The 25695-nt window shown below is 44.5% G+C and overlaps 3 protein-coding genes across 3 annotated transcripts in view; 1 reads left to right on the top strand and 2 right to left on the bottom strand.

Moving 5' to 3' along the window:
• The window catches only part of LOC117042396 (oocyte zinc finger protein XlCOF6-like), a 449944-nt gene that overhangs the window by 75280 nt on the left and 348969 nt on the right, over nucleotides 1-25695 (top strand). The gene's annotated exons all lie outside the window — the stretch shown is intronic.
• On the bottom strand, nucleotides 1615-23835 carry LOC117042987 (zinc finger protein 585A-like). Its single transcript, XM_033142608.1, has 7 exons — nucleotides 23564-23835; nucleotides 20979-22608; nucleotides 13871-14042; nucleotides 10667-10822; nucleotides 5239-5368; nucleotides 3970-4080; nucleotides 1615-3334 (listed from the first exon to the last, which is right to left on the bottom strand). The coding sequence occupies exons 1-7, from the start codon at nucleotides 23733-23735 to the stop codon at nucleotides 1674-1676; spliced, it is 4032 nt and encodes a 1343-aa protein (XP_032998499.1). The 5' UTR covers nucleotides 23736-23835; the 3' UTR covers nucleotides 1615-1673.
• GLOD5 (glyoxalase domain containing 5) lies at nucleotides 9337-15168 on the bottom strand. The gene is made up of 4 exons (XM_033141649.1): nucleotides 14993-15168; nucleotides 13871-14023; nucleotides 10667-10822; nucleotides 9337-9554 (listed from the first exon to the last, which is right to left on the bottom strand). Exons 1-4 carry the CDS (start codon nucleotides 15062-15064, stop codon nucleotides 9423-9425), a joined length of 513 nt encoding a protein of 170 aa, XP_032997540.1. The 5' UTR covers nucleotides 15065-15168; the 3' UTR covers nucleotides 9337-9422.

The following is a 25695-nucleotide window of genomic DNA, read 5'->3' as shown; positions in this document are numbered from 1 at the left end:
TCTACCACTGAACTACAAGCTTTCCCATCACCCGTTTCAGTGACAATATAGGGTTTAAAGGTAAAGGTAAAGGACGCCTGACAGTTAAGTCCAGTCGCGAATGACTCTGGGGTTGCGGCGCTCATCTCGCTTTACTGGCCGAGGGAGCTGGTGTACAGGCTTCCGGGTCATGTGGCCAGCATGACTAAGCCGCTTCTGGCGAAACCAGAGCAGTGCACGGAAACGCCGGTTACCTTCCTGCCAGAGCAGTACCTATTTATCTACTTGCACTTTGACGTGCTTTCGAACTGCTAGGTTGGCAGGAGCTGGGACCGAGCAATGGGAGCTCACCCCATCGTGGGGATTCGAACTGCTGACCTTCCGATCGGCAAGCCCTAGGCTCTGTGGTTTAGACCGCAATGCCACCCGCATCCCCAATATAGGGTTTAGGGCACACCAATGAATAAATATGCAATTCTGAGTGTTGTTTGCATCTGTCACCTGCACGTCCTTTGACGTCCGTACTCTATGGCAGAGGTTCTGTGATGGCCTGGGAGTCAGACTCAGATGCTGAACCTGAGGGATCCCAGCCTGCACAGGATTCCCCGCCTCCAGAACCAGCTGAGCCAGGGCCAGGGCTTGAGCCTAAAGGATCCCCACCTGTGCTGGATCCCCAGGTGCAGGCATCAGCAGAGTCTGCTCTGGCTCCTGATGGGAGGGAGGACCCATTGCCTGCAGGTGCTCCACTCCCAGCCTCTTCAGAGGAAGCTGAGGGATCCCCTGGGTCCAGTAACCCACCAGCCTCTCCTGAGCTGCAGAGGCTCAGGACAGAGAGGCGAAGAGAGCTAAGTGCCTACAGGAGGAGTGCTCGCCTCCAGGCCCGGAGGAGAGGCAAGTCTCCAGAGGATCGGGGCCGCCCTAAGCATAGGGCCAGATAAAAGCCAGCCAGACCCAGCCCAAGTTATGTGAGCAACTTAGTTGCAAGCATATGCTCAACCTGCAACCTTGTGCCTGAACCTGCCTTGGACCTTGACCTGCTCCCTGCCTCGCTCCCCACCGGACTGACCTCCCTTGGACCCCTAGACCCAGGACTGGACTTGGACCTCGCTTCACGGACAAACCCCTGGGGCCAGCACAGGTTCTCAAACAGTGTGGCAAGAAAGGGTGGCAAGTGTGGCAGGAAGATTCAAGGACAAGCAAAGTAACATTTAAACATTTCTGTGTAGGTATGGGTATACAACCAGAAACAGTAACCACGACTCTCTTCAAGAACATTGGCTGTTCTTCCACGACATATTGTTGTGAACAGGAGTTCTCAACTCTGACAAATATGAAAGATCAGGAAAAAAAGGAAGGAGGTGAGGGTTTGTCTCAAATCAGACTAGCCTACTACAAATGAGATTAGCCAGCCAAAGCAAGCTCACACCTCTCACTGAGTTTGCATACCTACTTAAGGTGCATATGCAAAAGGCTCATTCGTAATTAAATTTTGGGAATGATTCATGTTCTTATATAGCTGCATTGCTTCATACTTGCTGGGTGTTCCACGATCACATTATAAAATAGCTGCGTCCTATGTTGTAAATCAAGTTGTTTTATTTTCCATTTCCAATATTAAAAAAAATTGGTGCGGCCCACAGCAATTTTTTATTCTGAAAGTGTGGCCCAAAGAAGACAGCTTGAGAGCCGCAGCTCTATTGTATGGGGAAAGGCTTGGAATGGTCATAATAATTCTCATCCATGTGGGCTCGCTCGTGGCAGATGAGGGCTGACGTCGACGGGAAACATTCGCCACACATCAAACACGTATAAGGTTTGTCAGCCGCACAGCTCCTCTGATGCCTCGTAAGGTCTGAACTTTGAACAAAGCATTTGTGGCATTTCAAGCATTTGTGGGTCCTCTCTCCTGGGTGAACTCTCTGGTGCTTTGCCAGGGTGGAGGGATCAGCAAAACACTTCCCACACTCCAGACATTTGAACGGCTTTTCTCCCGTGTGGACTCGCCGGTGTCTCTCGAACTGCGATTTGGAAGCGAAGCCTTTCCCGCACTCCGGGCACCGATAGGCCAAGCATTTGCAGGTTGTCTCTCCCGTGTGAACTCGCCGGTGTTTCGCAAACGTCGAGGAGTCGGCAAAGCGCTTCCCGCACTCCAGACATATGTAGGGCTTCTCCTTTGTGTGGATTCTCCTGTGCGTAGCGAATGTGGAGTTGTGAGCGAAAGACTTCCCGCACTCTGCGCACTTGTAGGGCTTCTCTCCCGTGTGGACTCTCCGGTGAGTGGCGAACGTGGAAGAATCGGCAAAACTTTTCCCGCAGTCTGAACACATAAAGGGCCTCTCTTTCGTGTGGGATCTCTGGTGCCTCGCAAAGATTGCTCTGCGGGCAAAACGTTTCCCACACTCTGCACACTCGAAGGGTTTTTCTCCCGTGTGGACTCTGCGGTGCGCGGCGAGCGCAGAGGAATAAGCGAAGCATTTCTGGCACTCCAGACACCGGAAGGGTTTCTCTTTCGTGTGCACCCTCTGGTGGTTCGCGAGTTCCGACTTGCGAGCGAAAAGCTTCCCGCAATCTAAACACCGAAAGGGTTTCTCTCCCGTGTGCACTTGCTGGTGGTTCCCGAGCTGCGACTTCCACGTAAAGCATTTCCCGCACTCCGAGCATTTGTGAGGCTTCTCCCCTGGGTGGATTCTCCTGTGCGTCACAAAGGCCGTGGAATAAGCAAAGCATTTCCCGCACTCCAAGCACTTGTAGGGGTACTCTCTCGTGTGGACCTTCTGGTGGGTGATGAGCACCGACTTGTGAGAAAAGCGCTTCCCGCATTCGACGCACACGAACGGCTTCTCTCCGCTGTGGCTTCTCCGGTGTTCTCCGACCTGAGATTTCCAAGCGAAACACTTCCCGCAATCTAAGCATTTGTAGGGTTTCTCCCCTGTGTGGACCCGCTGGTGGTCGGCGAGTTTTGATTTCTGGACAAAGCACCTCCCGCACACGGCACACTTATACGGGTACCTGCCTGTGTGGGCTGTCTGGTGAATCACGTAATAGGATTTGTGAGAAAAACGCTTCCCGCACTCGGCGCAGCTGTAGGGCTTCTCTCCCGTGTGGATCTTCTGGTGGCTCGTGAGGTTTGATTTGGTGGCACAGCGCTTCCCGCACTCGGAGCACTTGTAGGGCTTCTCTCCTGTGTGGACTCTCTGGTGGATCGTGAACTTTGATTTCTCAGCAAAGCACTTCCCACACTCCAAGCATTCATGGGCTTTCTTTCCTGCACGGAGATCCTGACATCTGGCAACGCTTGACTTCTGAACAAGATATCCCTCCCGAGCGGCACATGGGTGGTTCCCCCTGCGCTCATCTGCTGGGGCAAAAGGCAGATAGTAATAGGATTTATTCTGGAGGAAGGAAAAGCAGGAAACCTGGGAAGAAGGTTGAAAGGGGAAACTTAACCATTAAGAATGTGGCAGTACCGAAATATCAAGTAACAAAGCGGCATGAAAACACCTCCCTCTTTCATCCCGTCATCCCCAAACACTGCGGTCACATCCACATCACACATTTACACTGCATGGCTCCCACCAAAGAATCCTGGGAGCTCTAGTATGAGGGTGCTGGGAACTGTAGCTCTGCCAGGGGCAAGCCGGGGAAATAGAAGAGCAAATAAAAATGTTATTGTCACATGAATTTGGAAGCTAAGGTCTTCAGCAGCCGTTGGTTTAATGCAGTGTTTCCCAAACTTGGGCCTCCAGCTCTTTTTGGACTACAACTCCCATGATCATCTAGCTAGCAAGACCAGTGGTCAGGGATGATGGGATTTGTAGTCCAAAAAAAGCAGGAGAAGCAAGTTTGGGAAACACCGGTTTAATGCATCTTAACTGCCCATTTGCCTATTTTAGAACCATGACTTGAGGTATCCCAAGAAAAATTTACCAATCAGAGTCCCAAGAAATCATGAAATAGTTTTTGGACGGTTGGCTTCCCCTGACCCCTCACCTGAGCTGGCGTTGGAGTTCTCAATTCCATCCAAACCCCGACAATTTGGCACCCACGGTTCTTCCCCTCGTTCCAGATGGGAGATGAGCTCAGGTTTGGTGAATGGAAATCCTACCCAGGGAAGAAGACAGCAGAGAATGTCACAGGAGATGTGGTAAAACACATCCAAACCCCTAAAGAGAGAACCACACAACCATCGCACGTATTCTGAAATGTTTAGTATTGGGGTGAAGAAGCTCCTTGTCCACTAGGCCTGGCAAGAGTCTTAAATTGGATCCTGTGGCCATTGCCCCCAGATGATATACAATGTCAGTTGAAGCTGCAGCTGCAAAAGAACAATTGGGAGCTTAAAGCTGGCTTCCGATTGTTTGTTAATTTTTTCCCCTAATGTTGGAGTTATATAATACAGTGGAACCTCGGAAGCCGAATGTGACGGTAACATGAAGGTGCTGGAGGTGAAATAGTTAAACCAGGTTACCAATCAGAACCCAGAGGGGGTGGAGTCAGAGTGACAGTTAGTTGGCAGTTGAGAGAGAGAGAGAGGGAGTTAGTTGTGGGAGTGGGTTGGAATTGGGAGGTTGGTTGGAGTGGGAGTGAGTTAGGAAAGAGTGTGGGTAGGTAAAGTTAGTGTAACAGGAAAACTGAGTCAAGACCAGTTAGGAGAATAGAAAACAAGTAAATAGCTAAGAAGTGGTTAAGTGAGGGAGAGCTAGTAGAGGGAGTTATAGGTCTGGGAAGACACCCATGTTTGACATTGTTTGCAATCGTTTATGAAACCACATGCTTGTTATCCTTTGTAATAAAGTGTCTCTGCGTCCAGTCCCTGTGTCCGTGGGATTGAGCTACTGCGAATGTGCCCCACAGACAGCCGTTGGGACTTGGAGCGCAGAGACTTTGGGCGGGTGGGCGAAACTGTTGAAACGGCGGGTGTGCGCGGGCACGTGGCGGGTGCACACTCGTGTGCACTTCTAAGCGGCAGCGGCCGTTACAAGTGGCGGCGGGCGAGCGATGTCAAGCGAGAGCTGCTCGGTCAGCTCTGCGCGTGTTCCCGATGATACTAGGGCAACAGGGACGCAGAGCTGACAAAGTTTCTATAACTAACATTGAGGCAGAGTCGCCTCTGATTCCTCACCCTGAATTTTTTTTAGAGAAAAGGGCAACTGAAGAAACCAAGTGTGTCATAGATACGCATCATTTCAAACATGCAGAGATGGGCAAGTGAATTTAAATTTTGAAGCTTCTTGCAGAATAATGCACCAGAATCCTTACCCAACGAGGCCACATTCCCATAATTCTCCATCATGACATCCCTGTAGAGAGCCCTTTGTTCGGGATCCAGCAGAACCCCCTGCCTCTCCGTGAAATACACGGCCACATCTTCAAAGGTCACCACCGGCCCCTGCAAGGACAGAGAGAACCCCCCCCATCTCATTTCCCACAAATGTTTTCCAAGAGGCTCAGGGTGCAGACCTGGAACAGGAAGCAGCTGCCCCAGAAGGCACCTTGCCCTACTGACTGAGCCCAGACTCTCCCAATCTTCCCACATCCACAACTTTCATCTTCTCGCGGCCCTTGATAAAAAAAAGGTTGCTTCTGGAATGTGCCACTTCAGGCTGCAGGTGGAGCAGTCTTTTCACGCAGCACAATGCCAGTGGTAGAATGGTCACTTCTGCTACCGGTAGGGCCGCACGTGGCTTTCGACAGGTGAGCAGGACATGTCATGTGACTGACAGGTGGGTTGTCCCGCCCATCTGTCAAAGGTTGTGCCTGTGGATGATCTTTTATCTCACCCCCTAGAGAGAAAAGGTCCCCAGACGCAAGGTGGGGAACCTGTGGCATCCAGATTTAAAGCATTGCAATTATGAGCAAACACAGCCAGCAGCTATGTTAAGAGAGTGGATTTAGGGCATCGGCACTTGAAAATATGAGGTTCTGTCCAGGTTCAGAGCATCAGGGGGGCTTTCCGGCCAGGTGTGTGTTGTGAGATCGATGCTTCTACCTCTACTCTACCACATGCAAATTCCACACAGTATCTATGTGTCACTGCTCATCTTATATTTCTCTCCCACCCACCTCCCATTTCATCCAGATTTGCCATTTCCTGAGAAAATCCAATAACTCATTTAATATATTTTTTAAGCCCCGTTTGTGATATCTAAACAACCTAATTGCAAAATTAAGCCCCCACTACTTGGAACTGTCCCATTCCTTTCACAACAAACAAAAGCGCGCTGAGATCACATGCATGCTAGGCACCTTTAAGGGCTGGTTAAAAAACAACAACGAAGAAGAAGAAGAAGAAGAAGAAGAAGAAGAAGAAGAAGAAGAAGAAAGCTCTTTCAGGAATCACAGCGTTTCCCTCTTCTTTTCTTTTCTCTATCCACACCTCCTCCGCCATTTTTAGAGGTCACATTTGGTCTTATCCTTTCCCTCTCTTCCCAAGTACATAACGGGATGCAAAATGCAGCCTCTTCCTATTCCCTTCTGGGTCGAAAAGCAAAATAAATAAAATAAAATCAATGCTGGGGACCCACCAAACAAAGGGAATAGTCAGCCCCATTTCCCCATGCTATGCAAATATAAAACAGGCTCCTCGCACGCTCCTTCCCAGTGATGCATTTTCCACCCTTACCTCCATTTAGGACCCGGGAGATAAATATGTTCTTCTTTCCCGTAGCTTCTTGCTCTTTCGAACTCAAAGAATCCCCACCTGGCTCTGCTGTCCTGGGTGGAATGTTGCGCTCTGACGTCTCCCGCCCTTTCCCCCTATCAGCCAATCACTCGGCAACTTCGCCACCCTCTCAAGCCAATGGAACGTCGGGCAGGCCGAATTCACAATGGCTGCTGGGAAATGTAGTCTTTCCCCCCCTTTTTCCTCCAGGGCAATGTTTTCGCAGACGGGGACCAGAGCGCTCTCTGCGCTGCAATATTTTGTTGCTGACCTTGCTTCAAACAAGCTATAAACAAGCTACAGCTTAGGGCCCCACTCTCTTGGGGGCCCCCAAAAAAGTTCAAAGGAAAAAACCAACGGGATGTACATTTCCAAAATAAAAACCTACATACAGCAACAGTGTTTTGTATTGTGTAGGCTCCTATGATGTAAGTAATGGGCCCCACCTGCTAGCCTGCTCCCTAAAATATCACTGGTTTGCTCATTTCTATATATAGGGTGCCTACATTCTGGTATTTATAATTCTTAGTAGTTTGCATCATATATTTACACCTGTTATGATTTCATGTTATAGCAAGTTTCTAGAGACCAGATTATGAAATTGTGTTTCTAAAGGAACTTTTGTCATTGCCCAATGCCAATGTGTTTGCATTATTAAATTCGTTATGAATAGAAAACCATTTTAAGTTAGAGCTTCATAATTATTTCAATATTAATATACTTCTTTTTAATTGCATTTCACTTCAACAATTACTTTGATAAAATACATATTTTGTCCATATAGCAGGCATGTCCAACCAGTAGATTGCGATCTACAGTGGTACCTTGGTTCTAAAACGCCTTGGTTCCCAACTGCCGAAAACCTGGAAGTAAGTGTTCCAATTTTCAAATGTTTTTTGGAAGCTGAACATCTGATGCAGCTGTCAATTATTGTTTCCGGGGCGTCTGCACCAATCAGAAGCTGCACCTTGGTTTTTGAACATTTCGGAAGTCAAACCAACTTCCGGAACGGATTAAGTTTGGCACTTATTTTTGGCTTTTTTTTTTTTTGCGTTTTTTAGGCTTTTTCGGTTAATTTGTTTTTGTGACTGTGTGGAACCCAGTTCAGCCGCCGATTGATTGATTGTGTGACTGTGGAAATGGATAAAAGCCCCCCATCCAAACAATGACTATCATCAGTGCAGGTAAGAAAAAATAATAAATTTAATTTTTATCATCTACAATACTGTCTTATTTATTTTATAGTACAGTACTTTGATTATTGCTTTCATCTTATGGATCAATGGTCTTATTAGATGGTAAAATTCATGTTAAATTACTGTTTTAGCGGTCGTTTTTAATTAATCCGTTTCGCATTACTTTCTATGGGAAAGCACGCCCTGGTTTTGGAACGCTTTGGTTTTGGAACGGACATCTGGAATGGATTAAGTTTGAGAACCAAGGTACCACTGTATATTGATCATTGCTCCACCCACCCCATGCACACTCCTCCTCCTTCCGATGACAATGGGTAGATCACTGTCGGAATTTTTATACTGGGAGTAGATCGCAGTCTCTTGGGAGTTGGACGTGCCTGCCATATAGCATATATTCAACACCAAAAACAGCAACAATATGTTATTGACAAAGGACAGCTGGACATAGAAAGGGCCCCACTACCTTCAGTAGCTTAGGGCCCCATCAAACCTAAATCCAGCCCTGCATAGGATTGCTGCCTCTGCTCAATACAATAAATTGTAGAAGGTACTTTTAACAGATGTGGTGGCAATGCAACATTATGAAAAAATATGGGAAAATGATATATAACAAATTGGAAAATAATAATAATAATAATAATAATAATAATAATAATAATAATAACTTTTGTTAAAAAACCAGAAGCCTTTTTATTAGGTATTACAGAAACAGATCTACTGAAAGAATGTAAGAATTTGTAAAAGGTACTTTTATCAGATGTGGTGGCAATGCAAGCTTATGAAAAAACATTTTTTCCAATCCGTTTTATACCATTTCCCCATTTATTTTTCATAATTTTGCATTGCCACCACATCTCATTGAAAGTCCCTTCTACCTCTTTATGTTTCCAACACTGATTTTCCCTTGTTTTATACATATTTTTTGCCAATTTAATCAGTTTTCAATACCACCTAGCCATCGTTTTCATATAGTTCTCTTCATGTCAGGTCCAGGCCATGAATTTTAATTTCTATTGTGCTTTTAATTCTTCCTTTAAACTATTTTAAAATTAATTTTTGCAATCACAGAAAATAAAAAAATATCACAGCCCAACTCCCAAATGTGCATAGCTGTCAACTCCCCCCCCCCCTTTTTAAGGGAAATTCCCTTATTCCGAATAGGATTCCTCGCAAGAAAAGGGAAAAGTTGAAAGCTAGGAAAATGTGGGATTTCAAAAAATAAAATAAAAACCAATTTCCCTCCATTTTTTCCAATTCTCTTTAAGGCAGGTCCAAGCCGTCAATTTTAGATCGTTCTATATCTTTCCCAATCTGTCATTTGAATATTATGTCCCACACCTTTTCCCCACTTTATCATAACACACTGAACCTCTTCATCCGCTGTTTCCCATTCTAACACGTTATACATTTTCAATAATAATAATAATAATAATAATAATAATAATAATAATAATAATTTTTTACCCCGCCCATCTGGGCGGTGTCGAACAAAAGATTAAAATACAGTAATTCATCAAATATTAAAAGCTTCCCTAAACAGTCATTTAGTGCCACTTTCTATTATTTCTCTCTGGAAATTGGAAATTTCACAAGTCACTTCCACCATAGTTGCAGACTTCCAGGAGATTATGGTCCGGGTCTCGGAAATAAACAGATTTTATTGGGCCAAGCGCCCCTGTTCTGGCCACTGGGCCTTCTTCAATGCTGACGCCACATACCTGAAAAAAGTGACAGGGGAGGAAATGAAGGAAATGAAAATGAATGAAATGAAATGAATGAATGAAAAAATCTGAAATTCCATCAAAAGCATCGAGGGCCATTTGCAACGTCACACTGCTCCTGCAATGCCCATTTCTCCCCCCCCCCCTTTTAAATTGAGCATTATAACTATTCCGTTCATTATTAAAAATAAAATAAAAAAGTAAAAAAATCACACACATGAGAAACACCAAAACCTGATAGTAAGATTCAACATATGATGATGATAATAATAATAATAATAATAATAATAATAATAATAATAATAATAATAATAATAATAATAGATTTCTACCCCGTCCATCTGGCCACTCATTGTTAAAAATAAAATAACAATTTAAAAAATATTATTTTTCTGCTGTACTTTATTGGAAGGAGAAAAATAATCATTTCCTTAACAGAGAAACAATTTATGTAACTAAAACAATAACATGATATCATGTGTATCCATGTTTTTTAACTGATATGGTTAAGCCATTTAAAAAGAAAAGAAAATTAAACTGAGTTTTAGCACACATGAAAAACTTTAAACAAGTTTACAGCCTTTTTTTTACTATAATGTAACTGAAATAGAAAACTATCTTTGGAAAGATTTTTCATCCAAAAGCATTTTATTTTAAAAAACCAATTTAAATTTTAAAAATCCGATTTAAATTTTAAAAAATCCAATTAAAAAAATCTGATTTTAATTTTTAAAATCCGATATAAATTAAAAAGCCGATTTAAATTTTTAAAAGCCGATTTAAATTTAAGAAATCAGATTTATTTATTTTTTTAAAAGAAGAAGAGTTTGGGTTTGATATCCCGCTTTATCACTACCCGAAGGAGTCTCAAAGCGGCTAACATTCTCCTTTCCCTTCCTCCCCCACAATGAACACTGTGAGGTGAGTGGGGCTGAGAGACTTCAGAGAAGTGTGACTAGCCCAAGGTCACCCAGCAGCTGTGTGTGGAAGAGCGGAGACGTGAACCCGGTTCACCAGATTACGAGTCTACTGGTCTTAACCACTACACCACACTGGCTCTCAAAAAACATTGATTTTTATCCACCCTGGTTGCAGCCACCCTGCCTGACCTTCAGGTGTTCCACCAGCTGTTCCAGAGGCATCTCTGTGACGAGGCAGATGTCCAAAGAGCCAGGGGTTGGCCGGTGGGCTTTGGGTTCAAATTCCTTCCCCACCTCGTGGAGGTTGAACTTCTGTTGGCCAAAATGCAGAGCTTGACGGTTTCCCTGTGAAGGCAAAATGCAACCTGGAATGATGTGGATGGAGACAAGGGAAGGGCTTGGCAAATGCAGCATTTAGAATCATAGAATCCTAGAGTTGGAAGAGACCACAAGGGCCATCCAGTCCAACCCCCTGCCAAGCAGGAAACACCATCAAAGCATTCCTGACAGATGGCTGTCAAGCCTCCGCTTAAAGACCTCCAAAGAAGGAGACTCCACCACACTCCTTGGCAGCAAATTCCACTGTCGAACAGCTCTCACTGTCAGGAAGTTCTTCCTAACGTTTAGGTGGAATCTTCTTTCTTGTAGTTTGAATCCATTGCCCCATGTCCGCTTCTCTGGAGCAGCAGAAAACAACCTTTCTCCCTCCTCTAGATGACATCCTTTGATATATTTGAACATGGCTATCATATCACCCCTTAACCTTCTCTTCTCCTGGCTAAACATACCCAGCTCCCTAAGCCGTTCCTCATAAGGCATCGTTTCCAGGCCTTTGACCATTTTGGTTGCTCTCCTCTGGACACGTTCCAGCTTGTCACTATCCTTCTTGAACTGTGGTGCCCAGAACTGGACACAGTATTCCAGGTGAGGTCTGACCAGAGCGGAATACAGTGGTACTATTACTTCCCTTGATCTAGACGCTATACTCCTATTGATGCAGCCCAGAATTGCATTTGATCATGGTAGAAATATACCCTAAGGCAAGTATGGCGACCCTGTGGTCCTTCCTATGTTGCTGGACTCCAGCTGCTATGACCCCCAGTCAGGGTCGATAAAAACCAATGATTTGTTTTTTTATAACATAATAATCGGATTTTAAAAAATTTAAATCAGATTTTTTAAATTTAAATTGGATTTTTAAAATTTCAATCAGTTTTCTTTTAATTTAAAACGGATTTAAATAAAAAATTACTGATAATTACAAAATTATGGTGAGGTTTCATTAGTTGACTGCTTCTATTTGGACAACTTTTCTGCTGTACTTGATTGGAAGGAGAAACATAAAATAATTTCCTTCATAACAATTTAAACCATTTATTTCACTGAAACAAAAACATGGTAGCAGTTTGTTAACCGATGTGGTTAAATAATTAAAAAACAAACAAACAAAGACTGGGTTTTAGCTCACATGAAAATTTTTAAACAAATCCTTATGCGGCAGCTAGACTGGTGACTGGGAGTGGCCGCCGAGACCACATAACACCGGTCCTGAGAGATCTGCATTGGCTCCCAGTACGTTTCCGAGCACAATTCAAAGTGTTGGTGCTGACCTTTAAAGCCCTAAACGGCCTCGGTCCTGTATACCTGAAGGAGCGTCTCCACCCCCATCATTCAGCCCGGACACTGAGATCCAGCGCCGAGGGCCTTCTGTCTGTTCCCTCACTGCGAGAAGCAAAACTACAGGGAACCAGGCAGAGGGCCTTCTCGGTAGTGGCGCCCGCCCTGTGGAACGCCCTCCCATCACAGGTCAGGGAAATAAACAACTACCTGACATTCAGAAAACACCTGAAGGCAGCCCTTTTTAGGGAAGTTTTTAATGTTTGATATTGTTGTATTTGGTTTCTGTTGGAAGCCGCCCAGAGTGGCTGGGGAAATCCAGCCAGATGGGCGGGGTACAAATAATAAATATTATTATTATTATTATTATTTCCTGATGAATATCCTTTGGACTAGAATGTAACTTAGAAAGATTTTTCTTCCAAAAGCATTTTATTTTAAGAAATCAGATTTAAATAAAAAAAAAATCTGATTTAAATAAAAAAAATCTGATTTAAATCCCAAACATCCAATTTAAATTAAAAAATCCGATTTAAATCCAAAAATCCGATTTAAATAAAAAAATCCGATTTATAACAAAATTCTAATTATTCAATTTTTAAAAAAATTAATCGATTTTTATCCACCCTGAGAATTATGCATGAAATGGAGAGAGTGGACCACAAAGTCCACGACGTGATATGTGACGGAGACTTCTCCGTGGCTGCCCCCCTAATGTGGGGTTCCCTCCTGAGAAGGGCCTGACTGTCTCCTTCCCTGTTATCCCTACACCAGCTGACCAAGAACTTCCTGTCCAGACAGGCCTTTGGTAACACAGGGATAGACCATGCTGACCACTGGGCAGCTGTCGGGGCAGATGGCATTTTAATTGCTGGTTCCAAAGGTGTTTGGGTGTTTGAACATGAATTTTACGAAACAATTGATCCCTAAAATGCAAGCAATAATCAATGTACAGGGGTAGCTTGGTTCTTAAACTTAATCCGTTCCGGAGGTCCGTTCCAAAACCAAAGCGTTCCAAAACCTAGGCGTGCTTTCCTATGGAAAGGAATGCGAAATGGATTAATCCGTTCCAGACTTTTGAAAACAGCAATTTAACATGAGTTTTACTCTCTAAGGAGACCATTGATCCCTAAAATGAAAGCAATAATCAATGTATAGGGGCACCCTGGTTCTCAAACTGAATCCATTCCTGAAGTCTGTTCCAAAACCGAGGCGCGCTTTCCCATGGAAAGGAATGCGAAACGGATTAATCTGTTCCAGACTTTCAAAAACAGCCATTTGAACGTGAATTTTACTCTCTAACGAGATCGTTGATCCCTAAAACGAAAGCAGTCCTCAATGGTAAAGGTAAAGGTAAAGGGACCCCTGACCATCAGGTTCAGTCGTGTCCGACTCTGGGGTTGCGGTGCTCATCTCGCTCTATAGGCCGAGGGAGCCAGCGTTTGTCCGCAGACATGTGGCCAGCATGACAAAGCCACTTCTGGCGAACCAGAGCAGCGCACGGAAACGCCGTTTACCTTCCCGCTGGAGCGGTCCCTATTTATCTACTTGCACTATGACGTGCTTTCGAACTGCTAGGTGGGCAGGAGCTGGGACCGAGCAACGGGAGCTCACCCCGTGGCAGGGATTCGAACCGCTGACCTTCTGATCAGCAAGCCCTAGACTCTGTGGTTTAACCCACAGCGCCACCTGGGTCCCTATTGGTCCTCAATGGACCGTACTATAAAATAAATAACACCGTCTTGTAGGTGATAAAGGGGTCGCCGTTCCCAGCACCTTGAAGGAGACGACTTCCATGCCGAGAACCCGGGAGTAGAAGGCAGCCGTGTCCTCAATGCTCCGGACCGTCATCACCAGGTGGTCCAGCCGGTGGATCAGGCCCGGCGGGGCCGCCTTGCCACTTCGCTCCCGAGACATTTCCCGAGGAACCTGCAAAGCACAAGTAGAACTGCAATGACCCAGCACAGGAGATTTGTCAGCAAGACTTGATTTAAATCATTTTTTTACAGAAAGACTCAGCCTTGCTGGCATCCTCTTAATACTGACAAGTGGAGAAATGTTTCCTGTTTGGAATAATAAAATCCCTTTTTTACAGAAAGATTCAGCCTTGCTGGCATCGTCTTAATATTGACAAAGGAAGATTTTCCTATTTTAATATTTGTTGGAAGCCGCCCAGAGTGGCTGGGGAAACCCAGCCAGATGGGCGGGGTACAAATAAATCGTTGTTGTTGTTGTTGTTGTTGTTGTGGTACGAATAAAGTTTGTTGTTGTTGTTGTTATTTTGGAATAATACTGAAAGTTTCAACCTTGCTGGCATCCTCTTCATATTGACAAGCAGAGGAAAGTTTCCTTTTTTGGAATAATAAAATAAAGGTTGAACCTTTCTGTTAAAAAAGGGGGATTTTATTATTCCAAAAAGGAAAGCTTCCTCTGCTTGTCAACATGAAGAGGATGCCAGCAACGTTGAACCTTTCTGTAAAAAGGGGATTTAAATCAAGTCTTACTAACTAGTGATTTAAATTGTGGTTTAAATCATGATTGAAATCAATTTGATTTAAATCAAATCCACATCTGCTGCCCTGTGCAACAGAACCACTTGTAACACCCTAAATCTGGCATTGCAAGATCCCGGGCTCAGGAGCAAGGAGACCACTCCCCCCCCCCTTGCACACACATTTGCTTGCTGCATTTTGGCTTTCTGTTTCAATGTAGAACAGTATTTGCTGGGCTTTCATGTTGCACCAGTCCCCTTGGGGAAACCCAGCCGGATGGGCAGGGTATAAAGAATAAAATTATTATGATTATTATAATTCAAGTTCAGACTTCCCATCCTAGGAATAACTGCCCCCACCCCACCCCATAACTGAAAGGTCAGGACGGTGGGGAGTCGGAATGTACCTGGAAAGGTAAGAAGGAAATTCTGCACAGCAGCTGGGGGCGAAGGAACCGGAGGCTTGTCCAGCTCAGCATTTCCTGGTCTGAAGGTGGAGTTCGAACCGGTTTGGTAAATTCAGCAAGTGAATTTACTTGGGTCACACTTTGGAAAAGTCATTCTCGCCTCTCCTGCCAAGTAAATGATTTGCCAACCCACTGCCGGCTTGGGAGACAACTTTCAGCCGGGCCTCTGTCAGGGAAACTGGGTGCTTCTTGTATTCAGAGACCGGAAAGGGAGTGCCCTTGGCAAGCCATGTGGGAGAGCCGTTTTAGGAACGCCTCGAGATATGCCTGAAAGAGCTCCTTGGTTTTTGAAAGGCTTCTGGGCATGGCTAGAGATGTAAAATTTCTGGAAATTCTGAAGCCATGGGGTGAGGTGGGGAATGGTTTTTCCTCTGTTGTTTTTTTCTGGGGGAAATTGGAATTTTGGAAAAATTGAAAAAAAGTTAAGTGTGGAGTAGTTTTACAAATTGCGTGAAACACAGTGTATATAAAAGGGAAACAAAATAGAAAATTCTTTCCAGTAGCACCTTAAGAGACCAACTGAGTTTGTTCCTGGTATGAGCTTTCGTGTGCATGCACACTTCTTCAGATACACTGAAACAGAAGTCACCAGATCCTTAAATATAGTGAGGGAGTGGGGAGGGGTATTACTCAGAAGGGTGGTGGGAATGGGTGATCAGCTGATAGGGTCGCCGTTCCCAGCACATTGAAGGAGACTTTACTGTAGGATTTGTGTTTGATTTTAAGAAACGTGTAATATGTTTAGGGTGTCTGAAGAACTATGGGGTAGGGAACCAATGTGTTTTGGTCTTCTATTAGCCCCGGCAAAGGCCACCAGCAGCCAGCAATGAGGTGAGGTCCAGCAACATCTGAAGAGACATAGCTTCCCAATTCTGGATCCAAGATACAAAATAGAGGATAATGGGTAAAGGTAAAGGGACCCCTGACCATTAGGTCCAGTCGTGGACGACTCTGGGGTTGCGACGCTCATCTCTCTTTACTGGCCGAGGGAGCCGGCCTACAGCTTCCGGGTCATGTGGCCAGCATGACTAAGCCGCTTCTGGTGAACCAGAGCAGCGCACGGAAACGCCGTTTACCTTCCCGCCGGAGCGGTCCCTATTTATCTACTTGCACTTGGAGATGCTTTCGAACTGCTAGGCTGGCAGGAGCTGGGACCGAGCAACAGGAGCTCACCCCGTTGTGGGGATTCGAACCGCCGACCTGCTAATCAGCAAGCCCTAGGCTCTGTGGTGCTAATTTACAAGTTCCCAGCCTTTGCAGGAATTTCCAAGAGCTCTTAACTTGCACATGGTTGTATCACCTCTACAGAGAAATGTGTGTGTGTGTGTGTGTGTGTGTGTGTGTGTGTGTGTGTGTGAAAGCTTAACTGGCAATATATTTAAAACCAGCCTGCCCAGCCAAACTTTATTTTTAATCGAAAATAATAGTAATGAAAACAGCGACACTTTTTACATAATTAAAAATGATCAAATCAGAAGGGAGTAAAATTTCTCTCCAAGCTGGAGTGGAATTATATTACCATTTCATATTTATAAAAAGAATCAACAGTTGAAGTTTCATTTTTATTTTATTTTTAGCTCTCAAGGTGTGTTAAAGGTTTTTTTAAAAAAGAGGGTTTTATTCTACATACAGTTACAAAGACTTCTCTTGTTGCGACCCCATCACAGGCCCCACCAAAACTCCCACAACTGTGAATAAACCGACGACATTAAATGGACCAGATTATTTCTTCTATTAAGTTGGTCAATGTCGGAATGGCCAACAAGGTCTAGGCAAACTCGGCCCTCCAGATGTTTTGGGACTACAACTCCCACCATCCCTAGCTAATAGGACCAGGGGACAGGGATGATGGGAATTGTAGTCTCAAAACATCTGGAGGGCCGAGTTTGCCTATGCCTGGTCAAGGACATTCGGGTTGTGTAGCGAGCCACATAGATCTGAACCCCTCGCCTACAACTTGGTCTAGGTGTTCATCACAGGTAGTTTGTATTTATGTGCTTACATGTACATGCGAATATTTGTGTATATATACCATATACACACAGAAACACACACGCACACCAGTGACTAACCAAGCAGACATTTTAAATTCGTACAGCAAAATGTTCCAGCTTCTGCCTTCATCAGTTGCTCTGCTGAAACTGATGCTGCGTCCAAGGTGGCAGCTAAAGAGATTTGAGGATGGGAGCACTCAGAGGACCTTCATTCACTGAAGCTAAGAGGCAAGGTGGGTTCTGTTCTCTAGGCTGAGGCTATGCAGTGTTACTGCGTCCAGGTTCTACCGGTACATCCAGAAGTTCTTCCATTTCTGCTAACGTTGTTTCAGAGGCTCAAGTTCTCAGAATCAAATTGCCAGCAACAGGTTGCTCCACTTTTTTTTGCCCAGATCGCTGATTTGTGGTTTCTAAAACGTGTGTGTAGATCAGGTGTAGTTTAACCGACGTTGTTGTTGTTGTTGTTGTTGTTGTTGTTGTTGTTGTTGTTGTTGTTTAGAATCATAGAGTTGGAAGAGACCACAAGGGCCATCCAGTCCAACCCCCTGCCAAGCAGGAAACACCATCAAAGCATTCCTGACAGATGGCTGTCAAGCCTCCGCTTAAAGACCTCCAAAGAAGGAGACTCCACCACACTCCTTGGCAGCAAATTCCACTGTCAAACAGCTCTTACTGTCAGGAAGTTCTTCCTAATGTTTAGGTGGAATCTTCTTTCTTGTAGTTTGAATCCATTGCCCCGTGTCCGCTTCTCTGGAGCAGCAGAAAACAACCTTTCTCCCTCCTCTATATGACATCTTTTATATATTTGAACATGGCTATCAGATCACCCCTTAACCTTCTCTTCTCCAGGCTAAACATACCCAGCTCCCTAAGCCGTTCCTCATAAGGCATCGTTTCCAGGCCTTTGACCATTTTGGTTGCCCTCCTCTGGACACGTTCCAGCTTGTCAGTATCCTTCTTGAACTGTGGTGCCCAGAACTGGACACAGTATTTATTTATACCCTGTCCATCTGGCTGGGTGGCTTCCAACAAAAGATTACAATAAATACGTCAAAACATCAGTCATTAAAAACTTCCCTATCTTTATCCCCCCTTTTCCATTCAATGACATAGAAGCATAGAATTGTAGAGTTGGAAGGGACCCCAGGGGGGTCATCAAGTCTGAACCCCTGCAACGTAGGACTCTCCACTAAAGCTTCCTGGCAGGATGGCCATCCAACCTCTGCTTAAAAACCTCCAGTGAGGGCAAGTCCACGCCCTTCCAAAGGAGCCCGTTCTTACCACCAGAAAGTTCTTCCTGATGTTTGGTCAGAATCTGCTTTCTTGTAACCTGAAGCCCTTGGTTCATGTCCCTCCAGAGCAGGAGAAAATGAGCTTGCTCCATCTTCCATGGGACAGCCCTTGAGATATTTGGAGATGGTTATCTTATCTCCTCTCAGTCTCTTCTTATCCAGGCTACAAACCCAACTGTGACTTAAGGTCAACTCTCACTAATAGGAGACAGTTACAGGTAGGTTGCCGTGTTGGTCTGCCATAGTCAAAACAAAACAAAATAAAAAATTCCTTCCAGTAGCACCTTAGAGACCAACTGAGTTTGTTCTTGGTATGAGCTTTCGTGTGCATCTGAAGAAGTGTGCATGCACACGAAAGCTCATACCAAGAACAAACTTAGTTGGTCTCGAAGGTGCTACTGGAAGGAATTTTGTATTTTGTTTTGTTTTAATAGGAGACAATTTGCTATAATAATTTAGAACTTGTTTTTTGTTAGTCACTTTAATAAAGATAATGCTTTCAGTGATTAACATTAACTGCATCCTACCCAGATCCGGAAAATCTTGTCTGAAGTGCCGTTAGATAGCAATAAAAGCATCTATCTATAAACACACACATACACACTCCCAGGTTAAATGTACTTTCAGGCGTGTGTCAAACACTCATAATGCCTTCCCTTGGCAGAAATTTGTTCACGATCAACCATCTTTTTGACAAAGCCTGTTTCCTCAGACAATATTCTTTCTCCAGTGGTTTCTCTATCTTATCCCAAAACTCAGCGCTTCCATGGACTTTGCAGAAGAGCATTTCTCTTGGATAAGATGCTGGGATGAAGAAACAGAAAGAGAATTAGATTACTGCAACACGTTATACAAAGGGCTGCCTCTGAAAATATAGACATAATATTTTACAAGAAGCAACACGGACAGAATAATTGCCACACACAGGAAGAACAACGATATAGTTTAAACAAAATAAAATAAAAAATTCCTTCCAGTAGCACCTTAGAGACCAACTAAGTTTGTTCTTGGTATGAGCTTTCATGTTCATGCACACTTCGCTCATACCAAGAACAAACTTAGTTGGTCTCTAAGGTGCTACTGGAAGGAATTTTTTACAGTATTTTATTTTGTTTTGACTATGGCAGACCAATACGGATACCTACCTGTAACAAGGATATAGTTTGAATGCTTCACCTGTAGCTTTATAAATCATTTAATGTGAATGGAAGTCGTTAATATTGTGGTTGTTGTATAAGGGATTGTTATTTTGACTGGAGTGTAATTGAAACTAATAAGATTTTGGAACGCAGAAATAAAGTAAATCATCAAACCATCAATTCTAGCACGTGGGAGAGGGGCACCTAAATTATATAATTTGGTATCTGAATGATTGGTTTGTTGTTGTTGTTGTTGTTCAGTCGTTCAGTCGTGTCTGACTCTTGGTGACCCCATGGACCAGAGCACGCCAGGCACGCCTATCCTTCACTGCCTCTCGCAGTTTGGCCAAACTCATGCCAGTCGCTTCGAGATTGGTATTAGTAATTGTATTATAATTTGGCATTATTATAATGAGGTTACTATTGGATTATTGTAATTGAAAACTAATAAAAAATAATTATATATATATATATGCCAATCCTGGCCCAACTACATTGGCTGCCAATTAGTTTCTGGGCCCGATTCAAAGTGCTGGTTTTGACTCATAAATCCTTGAATGACTCAGGGCCACGGTATCTCAAGGTCTGCCTCTCCCCAGACCGTGTTCATCATCTGAAGCCCTTCTTTGTGTGCCTCCTCTGCGAGAGGTCTGGAGGGTGGCAACACGATAACGGGGCCTTTTTCCCAGTGGCTCCCCACTTGTGGAATGCTCTCCCCAGAGAGGCTTGCCTGGCACCTTCGTTATGTATCTTTTAGGTTAAGGCAAAAACATTTTTCTTCTCCTAGGCCTTTGGCTAATTAAATAATCTATGGCCTTTCAAACGGCCGGGGGCGGGTTTACTGTTCTTGATTTTTATTGCACTATATATGGCAGTGTTTTTATATTGCAAACCACCCTATCATCTTCGGATGAAGGATGGTGTAGAAATTAAACAAACAAACAAACAACAACAACAACAGGTAAATATTTCAAGCTAAACCTGATCTTTCCATTCCACAGAATGAAGATTTGAATCCTAGACTTACTGCTTCAGACTGAGGACATGGGAGGAGAGTCAGCCAGAAATATTTCCCCATGTAAAAAAAAACAAAGAAAGACAGAAAAACTCCTCTCTTCATGAAGTAAACTAGCTCATCGGGTTAATTTTAGCCTTTGGCTAATTAAGCAATCTATGGCCTTTTAAACTACTTTTTTTGGAGGGAGGGGAGGGTATTGTTTGACTTTCTTACTATGTTATGTATTTTTGTGTTTTTATATTGCAAACCATGCTGTGATCTTCGGATGAAGAATGGTACAGAAATGAAACTAATCAATCAGTTAATCAATTAATTAAAGAAGAATGATCATTTAAGGCAAGCCGTGTTGATCTGCTCAGCAGTGGAGAATCTCTGCCCCATAGACATAATTAGGCCGGCCAGACAGACAGCCAAAATTATAACATGTGGAAATAAATATAACAAATGTCTCACCTGGTGTTCTCGGGTGTGAAGAATCTCTACTAGGATGGATATTCGTGAGGTCCGTCATCTGTGTGATCCGCCTGGTGTCTGAGAAGGGCTGATTTCAAAGAAAAACATTCCCTACACGTTAAGCACTTATATGGCTTCTTCCCAGTGTGGAGTCTCTGGTGGTTTTTGAGGTATGGCATTCGAGCAAAACATTTCCCACACTCCGTGCATTTAAAGGGTTTCTCTCCCGTGTGGATCCTCTGGTGCATCACATATTGTGACTTGCAAGCAAAACATTTCCCGCACTCCGTGCATTTATACGGTTTCTCTCCTGTGTGGGCCCTGTGGTGCTTCACGAGGCTAGATTTCACGGTAAAACACTTCCCACACTCCAGGCATTTATAAGGTTTTTCCCCTGTATGGACTCTCAGGTGTGTCTGGAGATTTGATTTATTAGCAAAAGCCTTCCCGCACTCCTTGCATTTGTAGGGTTTCTCTCCTGTGTGGACTCTTTGATGTTCGACAAGGCGGGACTTCAGATTGAAACATTTCCCGCACTCCCAACATTTATAGGGCTTCTCTCCCGTGTGAACCCTTTTGTGGATTGTGAGGTGTGACTTCTGAGCAAAGCACTTCCCACACTCCAAACACTTATGTGGTTTCTTTCCCACGTGGACTCTCTCGTGGTTCACGAGATGCAGCTTCCAGGCAAAGCATTTCCCGCACTCCAAACATTTGTAGAGTTTCTCCCCTCTGTGGACCCTCTCGTGATTGCGGAGGTGCGATTTCCGAGCAAAACATTTCCCGCACTCTGAGCATTTGCATGCTTTCTCGGTCTTGTGGCCTCTCTGGTGGAGCGTGAGATTTGATTTCCAAGCAAAACGCTTCCCACACTGTGCGCACTGGTAGGTTTTCTCGCCGGTGTGGACTCTCTGGTGTCCCGTAAAGGCAGAGGAATCAGCAAAGCATTTGCCACATTCCGGGCATTTGAAAGGTTTCTCTCCCGTGTGGGTTCTGCGGTGGATCGTGAGATGTGATTTCTGAGCAAAGGACTTCTCGCAGTCCACGCATTTGAAAGGTTTCTCTCCCGTGTGGGTTCTGAGGTGCATCACGAGGTATGATTTGTGAGCAAAACGTCTGCCGCATTCCAAACACTTATACGCTTTCTCTCCGGTGTGAACCCTCCGGTGGCTCACAAGCTTTGATTTGTGGGTGAAACCTTTGCCGCAGTCCAAGCACTTGAATGGCTTCTCTCCCGTGTGGCTTCTCAGGTGGATCATGAGGTACGATTTCTGAGCAAACGTTTTGCCACATTCGGAGCACTTATACGGTTTCTCTCCAGTGTGGACTCTCTGGTGCCGGTTGAGTTTTGGCTTTTCAGCAAAGCACATCCCACACTCCAAGCATTTGTGAGGTTTCTCTCCCGTGTGGACTCTCTGGTGTATCACAAGCGGCCATTTCCAAGCGAAACATTTCCCACACTCGGAGCATTCGTACGGTTTTTCTCCCGTGTGGACTCTCCGGTGCTCCGCGAGCTTTGATTTCCGAGCAAAACACTTCCCACAGTCCGTGCATTCGTACAGTTTCTCTCCTTCCGTCATTTGCTGACGATTGGCAAGGGTTGATATCTGCGTTAACTGCAACCCCCACGTGAAATATAAACTCTCTTGATTCCGCAGACCTGGTGAGATCAGGGGAAAATAGTAAAAAAATATTTATTTTGGAAGATAAAGAAGATTGAAACATGTTAAGAGTTAGAAGGTGGAAACTCAGCTACTAACATAAAGAAGAGGTCCATCAACACCCACCTTTTCCTTCTCCCACAATGCCAGTACAGTCGTACCTTGGTTTTCCAATTTAATCCGTTCTGGGAGTCTGTTCGACGCCCGGAACAGTTCGAAAACCAAGGCGCAGCTTCCGATTGGCTGCAGGAGCATCCTGCAGCCAATCGGAAGCCGTGGAAGCCACACCGGATGTTCGGCTTCTGATAATCATCAGAAAACCAGAACAATCACTTCTGGTTTTTTATCATTCTGGAGCCAAAACATTCAAGTTCAAAGGCGTTCGGCTTCCAAGGTTCCGCTGTATATCAAACACTAACTCTTCTCAAAATATAAATATAATGCAGCCTAAGGGCTAGGTAAAGGGACCCAGGTGGCGCTGTGGGTTAAACCACATAGCCTAGGGCTTGCTGATCAGAAGGTCGGCGGTTCGAATCCCTGCCACGGGGTGAGCTCCCGTTGCTCGGTCTCAGCTCCTGCCCACCTAGCAGTTCGAAAGCACGTCAAAGTGCAAGTAGATAAATAGGGACCGCTCCCGCGGGAAGGTAAATGGCGTTTCCGTGCGCTGCCCTGGTTCACCAGAAAGCGGCTTTGTCATGCTGGCCACATGACCCGGAAGCTGTCTGCGGACAAACGCCGGCTCCCTCGGCCTATAGAGCGAGATGAGCGCCGCAACCCCAGAGTCGGACACGACTGGACCTGATGGTCAGGGGTCCCTTTACCCTTTACCTTTAAGGGCTAGGTGCTGTACAATAAATTAGGAGGAAAATCCTAACCTTTTAAAGGATAATGGTCAGATTTCCCAGAAATCTAGAAAGAGTCTTTGGTGTGCTGGTTTACCCAAATCCCCCTCACCTGAGTTGGAGCTGGAACTCTCTGTTTCGTCCAAGTCCTGAGAATCTGGCACCCACAGCTCTCCCCCCTTTTCCAGCTGGCAAATAAGTTCAGGTTTGGCGAATGGACAGCCTTCCCAGGAAAGAAAAACATCGAGAATGTCTAAGGATGTGGTCAACCCCCGCAAACTCATCCTATGACCCCCCGCAAAGTGACTCCGGAAAACAAGCCCCAAAACTACCTTTCATAACACAACTCGCCATCAAATACATAGCTGAATTTCCTGAATCGATAAAAATAACAGCGAATTATTATTTTAAAAATGGATGAATGAATTTATTTTTACAGTCACAGACCAACTTACATTATTTCAAAAATATTTTTTTAATATTCTTCCATTTCCGGGTTGCTGTGTGCAGTGTTCCAGTAACCTAAAGATCAGGACAAAATGGAAAATTCTTTTCAGTAGCACCTTAGAGACCAACTGTGTTTGTTCTTGGTATGAGCTTTCGTGTGCATGCACACGAAAGCTCATACCAAGAACAAACACAGTTGGTCTCTAAGGTGCTACTGAAAAGAATTTTCTATTTTGTTTCGACTATGGCAGACCAACATGGCTACCCACCTGCAACTAAAGATCAGGAGACTCTTTCCTAGGCTATTGTGTTTGTTTACGTGGTTCGCCTTAAAACCGAGCTCCTCCAAAATCCCATGCCCATGTCTGCCATTTTGCACTGGTGTTACTCGGGATTTATAACCCATTTCAATGTACAGTGGTCAGTAAGCCCTGTAAATCCCTGACCCCAAATGTACGGCCTTAGATGATCTAAGGTCATGTCCAATGCTGCTGAATGGGGCAGATGCCTGAACAATGTAATGTATTGGTCTTCCCTCAGAATAGCCCGCCGTGACATTGCAAGAAGGAAAGTATATCATGCAATCTGAGAAAGGAAAGGAAAAATAACCTTAAGAAATTAGTCAAAACAAAATAAAAAAAAATTATTTCCAGTAGCACCTTAGAGACCAACTAAGTTTGTTCTTGGTATGAGCTTTCGTGTGCATGCACACTTCTTCAGATACACTGAGACGGAAGTCACCAAACCCTTAAATACAGTGAGGGAGTGGGAATGGGTGATCAGCTGATAGGTGTGGAAAACCTGTTGACTACTCTTAACGGCTGCAATTAGCCCTGCAGGGAAGGCAAGGGGTGAGATGGCTAAAGATAGCTTTGTCATGTATAATGAGATAAGAACCCAATGTCTTTGTTCAGACCAGGTTTCTCCATGGTTTTAAGTTTGGTGATTAGTTGTAATTCAGCCACTTCTCCTTCCAGTCTATTTCTGAAATTCCTTTGTATTAAGACAGCTACTTTGAGATCTTTTATAGAATGTCCTGGGAGATTGAAGTGTTCTCCTACTGGTTTCTCTGTCTTGTGATTCCTGATTAAGAAATTAGGACATTAATAAATACATAAAGTCATTATTTGCCCTGCGATGGACAGGAGAACGTGAAGACATCCAACTGTTTCGTAATGAAGACAGAAGGTCCTTACCCAACGAGGCCACGTTCCCATAATTCTCCAACATGACATCCCTGTACAAGGCCCTTTGGTCGGGATCCAGCAGAGCCCCCTGGCTCTCCGTGAAATACACAGCCACGTCTTCAAAGGTCACCACCGGCCCCTGCGAGAACAGAGAGACCCTCATCTCATTTCCCACAAATGCTTTCAAAAGGATAGAACTCCACAACTCTCGAATCCCTTTCAAAAGTCACGGGCACAGAAAGTAGCCACCCCAGAGGGTATCTTACTCAGCTCAACTTACAGAAGCCATTTGAAGCCACATCTACTTGAGCATTGCCACCAAAGCCTTGGAAACACAAGCCAATGTCGTTGTTTTTCTGCCAAATCCCCAAATTCTAAACACCGTTTCGTGTGATATTTTTTTTAAGGTTTCTGGGATGTACCCGTTCAGATTGCAGGTGGGTGATCAGAATGCTCCTCCAATACAAAAAACCAAAACAAAATCAGTAACAATACCCTCCTTATGCAGAGAAATCTAGCATAGTGTTCTAGTCTAGCCTTCTGTGAGATGCTCACGTAATACCGTATTTTTCAGTCTATAAGACGCCCCCATGTATAAGACGCCCCCTAT

The sequence above is a fragment of the Lacerta agilis genome, chromosome 2 (genome assembly GCF_009819535.1).
Source record: "Lacerta agilis isolate rLacAgi1 chromosome 2, rLacAgi1.pri, whole genome shotgun sequence".
In the NCBI taxonomy this organism is placed as follows: Eukaryota; Metazoa; Chordata; class Lepidosauria; order Squamata; family Lacertidae; genus Lacerta; species Lacerta agilis.
This window is presented reverse-complemented; position numbering and strand designations above follow the sequence as displayed.

Excerpts from the sequence above, each read along its gene's own strand:
- GLOD5 (XM_033141649.1), bottom strand. The coding sequence starts at position 15,064 with ATGCTGAGCTGGACAAGCCTCCGGTTCCTTCGCCCCCAGCTGCTGTGC. Across the intron at positions 10,823-13,870 it reads TGGAAGTCGTCTCCTTCAAG|GGAAACCGTCAAGCTCTGCA; the intron begins GTGCTGGGAACG and ends TTGCCTTCACAG. Across the intron at positions 9,555-10,666 it reads AGCTGGTGGAACACCTGAAG|GTATGTGGCGTCAGCATTGA; the intron begins GTCAGGCAGGGT and ends CACTTTTTTCAG.
- LOC117042987 (XM_033142608.1), bottom strand. The coding sequence starts at position 23,735 with ATGAGTTTGCGGGGGTTGACCACATCCTTAGACATTCTCGATGTTTTT. Across the intron at positions 5,369-10,666 it reads AGCTGGTGGAACACCTGAAG|GGGCCGGTGGTGACCTTTGA; the intron begins GTCAGGCAGGGT and ends CTGTCCTTGCAG. Across the intron at positions 3,335-3,969 it reads GAACTCCAACGCCAGCTCAG|ATGAGCGCAGGGGGAACCAC; the intron begins GTGAGGGGTCAG and ends TTGCCCCAGCAG.